General features: G+C 47.0%; 1 protein-coding gene across 1 annotated transcript; it reads right to left on the bottom strand.

Moving 5' to 3' along the window:
• Window positions 1-461: 461 nt before the first annotated feature.
• On the bottom strand, window positions 462-9,543 carry SRI (sorcin). The gene is made up of 8 exons (XM_077304197.1): window positions 9,312-9,543; window positions 5,989-6,072; window positions 4,610-4,679; window positions 4,228-4,271; window positions 3,117-3,264; window positions 2,402-2,515; window positions 1,511-1,569; window positions 462-678 (listed from the first exon to the last, which is right to left on the bottom strand). Exons 1-8 carry the CDS (start codon window positions 9,360-9,362, stop codon window positions 652-654), a joined length of 597 nt encoding a protein of 198 aa, XP_077160312.1. The 5' UTR covers window positions 9,363-9,543; the 3' UTR covers window positions 462-651.
• Between the last annotated feature and the right edge of the window lie 1,125 nt (window positions 9,544-10,668).

Genomic DNA, 10,668 nt, shown 5'->3' on the forward strand with positions numbered 1-10,668 from the left:
AGGTATGAAAAATACGGGAAGCCTCCCCCACTGAGGAATTAAGTTCATGGTATTTCTCCTGTTCCCAATAAGACTGCAGACCTACTTCTACCTTCCCTGTCTGTCTCTCCCTTACATATACTTGGAAGTGTTAACATTTATGTCAGAGAATAAGTGTTGCCTTAACCTTACCAGTTCAAAAATAACAGCATAAACTACCATTTTAATATTTCCCGCTGCTAAAAGCAAACCTGGGGGAGGGAAGAGTGTTTGGAAAGCCACATCTGGATTGCTTTTAAAGTCTGTTCTCACGGAACTCCTAATTTTCTCTACCACTGTATACAGTATTGCCATACATGTACAAGCCAAAGGCACAAAATAACAAGAAGGTATAAACAGTTCTTAGAAGTACAGGAAGAGATAAAAACCGGAATAATATTGTTACGCAATACAGAAAGTGAATTACAAATATGAAAGACCAATCAACTCAAAACAGCATTTATTTCACTGTTCCTTTTTTGTTAGTTATCAAAACTATAAAGGCATATAAATCAATATTAATAAAATATGCAAATACCATTTAATTACACAGCCATGATTTTTTTTTTTTTGGTGCAAAGCAAAACCCAAAGTGGAATGTTGATCATGCTCTGTCTCTTCCTTCATTACAAATCAGATGCTCATGACACACTGAATGAACTGCAAAAAGACAAAGAGAAAGGCACGTGTTAAATTCTGTTTAGGATCCACATCTTTCGCTAGGGACAAAGTGCTTTCCCTAGAGCCTGCTGAGTTGACAGTGCTGGTAGAAAGGCCTGGAAACACCATGGCTTTCAAACTGCATGTCTTAAGTTTGGCGAATCCTTGATGGGTACAACCAGGACAACCTTCTGTGAAAGACATTTGTCTTCTTTGACTAATGCTAAGCATCTGGAGGACGCCTCCTAAGTGCAACTCTATGTGAATCGAGGGCCCAACTCAGCATATGTCCAATTTCTTCTGCAAGAAGAGGAGGAAACGCTGTAATCTCTGATCTTTCCGCTTTGCTACTCAGTTCATTAGGCCCAGCTCTAAATCAATCTCCAGTCTCTAAGAGCTGCTAGTGAGGCCTTTTCAGGGACCATATGAAGGATCAGATAGAATCATGTTCTCATTTTAGCATGCCCAGGAGTTCCATGGAAAGCATGCATGAGCTTGGACATTAATACGGATAGGTCTCCTGGGCTGAGACGTCCAGGCACCTCCTACTCTGCCTATATGTAGCAACGTGATAATTCTCACACTCCTTCAAAAGTGTTCAGTTGCGACACAATGAAGGCTGAGATGTTTTAGTCATATAATTATTTTTCAACAGACAGGTTTACAGACCAGAAGTGCTACTGTATTCCCTAGAAAAGGGCAGGACACAGGCTGTGCCAATAAACTGAAGCTTTGAGCTCATCTTAGCCTACAATAAACAGCTGTTAACCATGTACAGGTAACTGTTCTTTTTTGCCCCTCTCCTAGCCATGCCAGATTTAAATTTACTTACATCATCATACTGGAAGTTCACCATTCCCTGCTGGGCTGCATCCCTTCTTCGAAAGCTATCTGCAAAAACATGTAGGAAGAACTATGCATTACAAGAGGATTTGGTGTGCATAAAGCACAACCCATTAACAATATGCAAGGGACATGCTAACATACCAGGTGTGCTGCCGTGTTATTAAAATACTTGTTCAAAGTCTTACAAAGTTCCTGTTCACAATCTTCTCCTAGGGGCAAGGTTTTTACCTTGCGTGTTTTATCAAGTGGCTTTTCTTCCTTTAGAAATGGGTGGGGCAACCTTAACACACTTTTGAAAAACGTTCTGGGAGCTAATCATATGATCTTGCCGCGTGCAGACTAACCTACGTGTCTACCGGAAACAGAACAGCCGGTTATTATACTCCACTTTTCACTACTGAAAGGAGTCCCAAAGTGGTTTACAAATACCTTTTCCTTCCTCTCCTCACAACAAACACCCTGTGAGGTAAGGGAGGCTGAGAGCGCTCTAACAGAACTACTCTGTGAGAATACTGTGACTCTCCCAAGGTCACTCAGCTGGCTGCATGTGGAGGAGTGGGGAATCAAACCCAGCTTTCCAGCAGATTCGAGACCACGACTCTTAACCACTGCCTCATGCTGGCTGTAGGATGAACAGGTTTAAGGACATGGCAGGGGGGAGAATACTAGGACTGACATGCCAGCATTAAGGTTTTTTACACTAATTAGTTGATTGTTTCTATGTTTGCATTCGCCCTCTCCCTTCCCCTCACACACCTATACAGATGACCTGAATAAACAGCTACCTATATAAAATGCACTTAAAATTAACCAAGGAGATCAAGTATTTAGAATACATCCATGAATTCCAGTAATAAAGCCATGCACTAAAACATACCAGTGAGAGCTCTGAGTTTAACACAGCAGGCAATGTAGTCATCAAATGTGATCTTTCCATGAGAACTATACCGTTTGGCTATAGCGTTGATTGCTTGTGGACTCAACCGAAACCCTAAATGGAAAAAAGGAAGTCCAGAAAACAAGGGGCAAGGGTCTTCAACAGTACCACGTAATTTTTCTATGTGTACTTTTGCATTAATTGCTAACGGGGTACAGCCCACCAAGAATGGTACACAAAGGCCACTCAAGTGAAATGCAGTAGGGTGGGGTTTCTTTGCTCATTTGTCTACTGTCTGGTCCAAAGGAAACTCTCAGCTCCCTCTTCCGTATGGCCAGCACTCAGGAGTACCCAATGAAATCGATGGATGGTAAGAGAATCCAGACAAACAAAAGGAAAACACTTCTTTACTCAACAATTAAGCTATGGAATTCACGACCTATGGATATACTAATGGCCACAAGCATGGATGGCGTCAACAGGGGGTCTAGAAAGAGGGAAGAATGGCTAGTAGCCGTGGTGACTAAAAGGAACCTCCATATTGTGAAGCAGCAAACCCCAACACCAGCACTAAAAGGAAACATCGCAAAGGGACATTAGCTTCTATGCCGTTTGTTAGCCCCCTGGATAACTAGTTGACAGCTGTGTGACTCTGGTTTCTAGGCTAGATGGACCACTGCTCTGTTCCAGATGAGCTCTTATGTTCTCCACTTACCCATGGTCGCAAGAGCTTTCTGCATCTCCTGAGAATCCACTGTGCCACTGTGGTCTGAGTCAACATTCATGAAATGCTGCCTCCAGCCATTCAGCACAGCCCAAAGCTCTTTGAATTCATTAAAGCCCATCGTGCTAGACATGTCTCTCTGAATGGAGGCTAAGGATCACACCATTTAGTAGCAAAGCAAATGGAAGACACATGTTATTTACTGCAGTGTTGTCAGGTGCAGGAGTACAAGAAAGGTCAACTGTAAGATCCTACACAGGTCCTCCAGAATTATATTCCTGTCAATCCAGCAGTAGTCTTTTTGGACAAAATTCTAACCAATTACTTTGTTTTCAAGGTCACGAGGAAGCTGCATGGCAAGTTCATTCCTGTGTCAATTTGCATCTCAGTTGACTCGTTTCAAACTTGTCATTAAGCCCTCTAGGTGACTTAATTTAAATCTGTTTTTTACAATTCATCTACAAAATTAGATCTACAATCCTCATTAGGCTTCAGCGCGTTGGCGTGCTTCAGCGGCCATTCCAGCCCGAAGCGGCTAGCACTGTGGGGGGGGGGGGTGGCTCCAGTAGCGGTGCGCAACCTGGCGCCTGCACACAGGTACAGAGCTAACTGCCTGTGTGTGTGTGCCGAGTGGCATGGCTGCACCACCCCTCTCCCCCTGCGCTGCTAGCCGCTTCAGGCTGGAACGGCCACTGAAGTGGCCAAAGTGCTCAAGCCTACTTCCCTTTCCCCCTGAAAAAAATGGGACTTAATTCAGAGTACACAGGCTTATAATTGCTCCCAAAATAAGTCCTGATCTACTTCAACACAATAGCTTAATGGGTTGAATCTATACATAAAGCTTCCCCAAGAATCCCCTAAAAGTAAGTACATTTGTCAGGATATTCTTCTTCTCAGATCCACTTCATGCCTTATAGATTTCATACACAGGAAAAAACTGAAAGAAATGCAGAAAAAGTGTAATGACCCCAACCAAAAACTTAAGCAAGCCATTTTGAATGGCATTTTTTGAAAAAGCATTACAAGTCATTTCAGCCATCCAAACTTCCTCCACAACCTCAGAACAAAAAAAAGACTGCAAGTCAGATAGTTCAAAGGATACATCAAGCATGGAGATCATAAGCCTGCAAGTCTCTAAGTTGAAAGCTGTTGAGAGGTGGGGAAGAGAGAATACATCAGTCACCAGCAACATCTATGAGCCAATGTGCATGATCCCCCCCATGCTTTCAGTTTCTCCCTAATTCCTGAGAAAAGTGGCTTTGAAGACTGAAAATTAAACAGCATGAAGACACTCACTCAGGAATCAAAAAGCCAATGCTACTAAGGTTATGTTACTCAGGGCTTATGCAATTTCAGACTCTTCAGTGTGTTATAAAAGATCAATAACTGCAGAGGATTGTGTTGTGTTTAAATTATCATTTAAATGGTGAACTGACAATTTTGCCGTATTAACGATTTAATTTTTGTAAACCTGCTAAACTTACGTTTATATGCTCCTGCAATGCCTGATTGGGTCAGACACCTTTGCAGCTCATCAGCATCTATTTGCCCATCCTTTGGAAAACAGAAGAATAATCACTCCAATTTTTACTTGCTTCGCACCCCATTTATCATTTATTTACCTCTTCAAAAACATTTGCATGCCACCTTTGGGCCCAATTAGAGCCCTCAAAGCAGCAAAGAATTAAAAGAGATTAAAAATCCACTTTTAAAAACAGTAACAGACAAGTCAGAACCAACTAGGGGGCGGATCAATATTCAGTACTGATGAACAGGCAAACATCACTAACTTTCACAAGCCAATTGATTGATCAAGACAAATGGACCAGCCCACAAACAAAAACTGGTAAGGAATTTCCACTGAGCCCCCCATTCTAGGGTTGTGTACGGCGGGCGTCCAAATCGGCCGCTCTAGGCTGCCACAGCCAGTGCCAGTGAGGCGCTGGCTGTGGCAACCTGGAGCGGCCAAGTCGGACGCCCCTGTGCACAACCCTACCCCTTTCCACTTCACACATCCTTCAGGTTGTTCCTCAGGGTTCCCTATCATCTGGGAACAGCACTTCTTCAAGATAAGTGGGCTGTCAAGGGAGAGGGGAAATAGGAAGCTTCTCTTTTGCTAATGGACAATCTAACCCAGGGGTAGTCAAACTGCGGCCCTCCAGATGTCCATGGACTACAATTCCCAGGAGCAAATGCTGGCAGGGGCTCCTGGGAATTGTAGTCCATGGACATCTGGAGGGCCGCAGTTTGACTACCCCTGATCTAACACAAACTCCAGTAAAGTCCTCCAACTGCTACCTTGCTTGTTACAGCAGTATAACAGACGGAGTATCCTCAGTCCAAACATAAAGCTGATAAAAAATGGCACTAGCAGAACCAAATTCTAGTGGCTCTGGTCTCCTTGAAGCCAAGGACTCAGGCATATGATTTCGATATGATGCTTGAGTTGGATCTGGGAACAGAAGGGAAGACTAGCAGGAATCCATGGCAGGCTGTGATGGCTCTTAGACAGCCCTGCCTTTGCACAGGGAGCGCTGCCAACAGTCATTCTGCTCCATTTTATTACGCACATTATTATCCATTCCTCAGTACAGAAACGTTTGATGCACCTCTCAAGAAAAACGGTAATAATCAATACTTCCTAACACAAAAAGTGCAAATGCAGTACCCAATTAGAAGTCCAGTCTTCATGCACATTAGAACTCTTTTAAATACTACGATAAAGCATTATAAGAGGTTTAAAGACAAGAATTAAGGAAATGCATGTTGCTTACCCTGCAACACACAGTATATATGATGGTGAATTAAGGAACTTCTCACAAAGAGGAACCAGCACAGTCATATCAAACAAAGGAGAATGTACCTGCCCAGCAACAGCAGCAAAATAACCATATAAGGGATCTTGAGCTTGACCAGGAAATGCTGGTCCTCCAGGAGCACTCCCATACTAGTAAGAAGAAACAAATGCCATTACTTACATGGTACTTTCGGTATATTTAATACTACTCCTTAACCCTTTCAACAAGGGGTTTTGGAAGGGTGAAAAGTGAGTGAGCCGTTGTGAAGCCATGTTTGTGAAGGCCAAGTCAAGAACTGAAGGAAGCTTTTGACCTACTGCTGATCCAACACTATTTGTGTTTTAGCTTGTCTGAAAACGCTTTGTCTTATATGGGTAAACTAGCTTTTAACCTATATCCTGTTCGCTTAACTGTAGTGATGGGCACTTCTTATGCTTGTGGCATGTAATATAGGTAGGGGAAACGACAGTATTGAGAGCCAGCTGGGTGACCTTGTGCTAGTCAGTTCTCTCAAGAGCTCTCTCAGCCCTGCCTACCTGTTGTGGGGCGAGGAAGGGCAGGCAATGGTGAGCTGCTTTGAGACGCCTTTCTGGGATAAAAAAAACCTGGGATACAAAAACCAGCTCTTCTCTCTGGATCACGTGCTAATTGGTTTAAATTTGGTGCAGTATTAAGTAGGCATGTATTGATTGGCTATATGGTACAGCATTTTTGTGATGTAAAAGTTGCTATAAGTACTAAAGACTAACAGGGTTAGTGTCTTGAACTGCTATGGGGATACTTTCTTTGATCATAAAGAACTTGCTTTATTGGTTAGTTGTTCCCTTATTTGCATGCTTTTGACTGGACCCAACCAAATTTTTATTTTCTGTCACCTTGAAGGCTGTTTCATAGGAACCGTGGTACAACATGCTAACTATTAACTGTCAACGGTGGTTTGGAACTAGGCCTGATATGACAAGTCATTCTTCTAATCACCAAAATGATAATTCACAATGAGATTTGGCATTGCTTCTGTTTAAGTGTCTTTATGGAAAGATAACAAGCTACACGTTGAAGATGGCGGCTGCTGCATTTTATTTCAACTCCACTCTCTTTAACTACATAGGGACAGCCCTACCCGCCCTCCACAACAGACTCATTGTCACTAGCAACCAAAAACTTCTGTTTATTCTTTGCGCCTATGCCTTTCTTTAGGGACAACTGCAGCCCAGAAGATTCCAAAAGCTACAGCAAGTAATTGCTGGATGGAACAAGGTATTTTCATATGATGAAAAGGAGCTGACCTTGCTTGCTGAAAGAGAGAATATTAAGGAAGTGTTGAGCAGCAGGTCTCAGGTGTTCAGACCACATTCCAGGAAATACAAGTTCTCTCAGGTGGGCACAGCAAGCTTCTTCCTGAAGCTGAACCCCAGCGGACGTTCCATACCCTATCTTGTCTTATATATATTTAAAAGGGCTTTTTCTGATTTTCTGGTTTTCTTACAATGCTTTGAAATGTATACCAGAAACTACAGACTGCATAAGGTTTTTGAAATATAATGTTAACTTCCCTCTAGTACACAGAAACATCCCTTGGAAGAGATGTTGAATGGTAGGTTCCTTTCCGTATTCAGGTAAGTTTTGTTTGTTATCTTTGTTTGCACAATAACAATTCATGTCTATGGGAGATCAGAGAACACAGAAGGCAGGTGGAGGAAGTAATTTAAGTGAGTTAACAATCCAGGAAAGGAGTGCGTAGTTTTGAGCACATGCCATAAATGCCCAGGTGGACAAGAAGCCACGCTTTAGCAGCGGCAATGCTCTATTTTGGTGATCATCCAGGCACCCTTCAACCGTTGAGAACAAGGAGAGTGCACTTTCACAAAATTGGGCCTGCGGTGTACTACAAAATGTTGGGAGGCTGGTAGGCCTGACTATTTGCTTCAGAAGAGGAGTTGGTTTTCAAACCCCGCTTTTCACTTCCCAAAGGAGTCAAAAAGCAGCTTACAATCACCTTCCCTTCCTCTCCCAACAGACACCTAGTGAGGTAGGTGGGGCGGAGAGAGATGTGGATAATAAGTGGGGAATCAAACCCAGCTCTGTAGATTTGAAGCCACTGTTCTTCATCACTACACCCAACATGGCTTCCAGGAACAGATGTGGCCTGGTTTCAGTTTTTAAAGGGGGACTGGGCTTGCGTCCCCATGCCATCAGAGGGAGAGGCTTCTGTGACCAGAAAAATAACGCAGCCAGTGGCTATTGCCAAGCTAAGGATGCATAGCTATTAACATACCTGCTTGGGAAAGGTTTAATGCTTTGTTAGTCAGCCCGCTGGCAAGCAGTGGCCTGAAGTTCCCTGTAATTTTTGTTGCTGCTGATCCATTCATGGCCTTTTGGATTTAACCCTCAAGAAGAAGGCTCTCTTTTTAAGCTACACCCAGAGCAAGTCAGGATGCTTCAATTCCCACACCCAACCAAATGGGGTAAATGAACTCCGGGAATGAAGAAGAGCTGATTTTTGCACCCCCGTTTGTACTACCCGAAGGAGGCTCAAAGCAGCTTACAATCGCCTTCCCTTCCTCTCCCCGAAACAGACACCCTGTGAGGCTGTGAGAGCTTTACCACTGGCCCAAGGTCACCCGGGGGAGCACGTGGAGGAAAAGCGGGGAATAAAACTCGGCTCTCCAGCTTAGAGACCGCTGCTCTTAACCACTGCACCAGGGGCGTTTGCTGGCAGGGGCTCATGGGAATTGTAGTCCACGGACATCTGGAGGACCACAGGTCGACTACCCCTGCACTACACCATACTGGTGGGGCCACCAGTGCGGGCAGCAGCAGGTGGGGAAGAGCCCCTGGGAACAGGGCTCCTCGTGGCTGAGGAGGGGTTTATGGGCACGGCCTCCACACCCTGCAGCCCGTCTCTCTCCCAGCGACTCCGGCAATTGCAACTCCTCCCGCACGCCTCGGGTAGGCTGGTGGGCCGCGCGTCATCCGCTCGCCCCCGAGAAGCCAGGCATCGCCCCGGCCCACGGAGGAGCGGCCGGAGGAAGGCCCAGAGGGGGCGGGAATCAGCCCTTCTCCGCGCGCAACCCCGGGGGACCCAAGGCGAGGCGCCCACGGCCACCCGCACGCGAACAGGACTGCGCTCCGCCTGAATCGCCCGCCCGGCCGCCCGCAGCAACGTGGGAAGGCGCGCCAAGGACAGCAGCGCGCGGCCTTCCCCCTTGCCCCCCACCCGAGCGGCTGCGGGCAGCTGGAGGAGGCGGCCGGCTCCCCTTCCAGCACCGTCGGGCCGGCGTGCACCGGAGCGGGGCTGGCGGGGAGCCCTGCAGCCGCGCAGAGCGCCGCCCGTGCCCGTCCCCGCCCCAGGCGACTCCGCCCCGTCCCCCGCCGCCGGCTCGCTCACCCCGCCCTGGTAGTAGCCGCCTCCAGCGCCGGGATGCCCGGGGTACGCCATGATGCTCTGCAGTCTCCGCAGCGGCGCGACCTCAGCGGCTGTGGCACCGCCCGGAGGAAATCCGGGTCAGCCCACTCTCGGCGAGGGGCGAGGCCAGGAGGAGGAGGAGGAAGAAGAGGAAAAGGAGGGCCGCTGGACGCCCGCGCGGGGAGTGGCTCTCCTCTTTCTCCTCCTCACCCCTCCTCTCCTGCGAGAGACAGCCTACAGGGAGGGGCTGCCTGCCCGCCTCGCCCTTCCCCCTGCTGCCCCCCCCCCCCCGGGCGAGGGGAATGGTACAAGCGACATTCCCCGTTCCTGGCACCAGACTGGAGTCGTGCAAGCGCCGGGAGCGCGACCTGGCAGGGGGAAGGCAGGGCAGGGCCGGCGCGTGCTTGGGCGCCCCGTGCTCAGCCCGCCTGGCCGGAGGAAAGGCAGCTTGATGTCAAGGAAGGAGGCAGGGCAGCTTCATATCAAGCCGCAAGCCCAGGGAAGCGGCATAACGCCTCCTTCCGCCCACAATCCCGGCATGAAACAGGCGCCGTCTCACGTTGCACACGTTTGGGCGCTACATCCGGGCTCCCCCTCAAAACAAGCCGAACCCCTGAGGTGGGCTTTTGGCGGCCCCCCTCGATCCCTGTGATAAGCGACTGCTCAGTGGAAGGGTGCCGTAGTGATGCTGCCCGTATAGTGGCCGTTGATTCGAAGTCTCCATTCGGCCCGTGGTGCAGTCGCCTCTGGGCGTAGAGCTGTGTCACACTTGCATTGTGCGTGGGGTTGGACTAGATGACCTTTGGAGTCATTTGAAGCTCTTTTTTTTATGCCAGGGCTAAATGAGCGGTACTTGGAAGTAAACATTCAGGCTGCAAGAAGCCGTTTGTGGCCCAAGGCTGCAAATCCTCCACCCCCTGGTGTGAAGCAACTGAGTGTGTTAGCCTTTACTTCTTAAACCTGCTTGTTTCAATGTTTGTTGCTAAGTAATGCTTAATTGTCTTGAGGTGGAGTTCATAAGAGCAATTTAAATGAGTGAAATGAAGCAATAAATTCATCTTCCTCTTCACCCACAGAACAAAGCATATATGAACCTACACTCCTCTGAGTATATCAGCATATAAGCAAACTGTTCTTTTTGTTTTACAAAAATGTTGGGTGCGGCCGTGAAAAACAACGTGCCACCAACTAAGAGGCTTGTTTTACTAGTTGCAAGTGTGTGTTACTCTTGGTTACACTGCATGGATGCAGAGACTATATACTTAAGTATGCTCTCTCTCAAAGGTTGACTTTCTGGCCTTGTTCTCGATCACAGAGTAGGAAAACACTAGGGCCATTT

Source organism: Paroedura picta, chromosome 11 (genome assembly GCF_049243985.1).
Source record: "Paroedura picta isolate Pp20150507F chromosome 11, Ppicta_v3.0, whole genome shotgun sequence".
In the NCBI taxonomy this organism is placed as follows: Eukaryota; Metazoa; Chordata; class Lepidosauria; order Squamata; family Gekkonidae; genus Paroedura; species Paroedura picta.

Excerpts from the sequence above, each read along its gene's own strand:
- SRI (XM_077304197.1), bottom strand. The coding sequence starts at position 9,362 with ATGGCGTACCCCGGGCATCCCGGCGCTGGAGGCGGCTACTACCAGGGC. Across the intron at positions 4,680-5,988 it reads TTGCTGCTGTTGCTGGGCAG|GATGGGCAAATAGATGCTGA; the intron begins GTACATTCTCCT and ends TGTTTTCCAAAG. Across the intron at positions 3,265-4,227 it reads TTATGATCTCCATGCTTGAT|AGAGACATGTCTAGCACGAT; the intron begins GTATCCTTTGAA and ends GCCTCCATTCAG.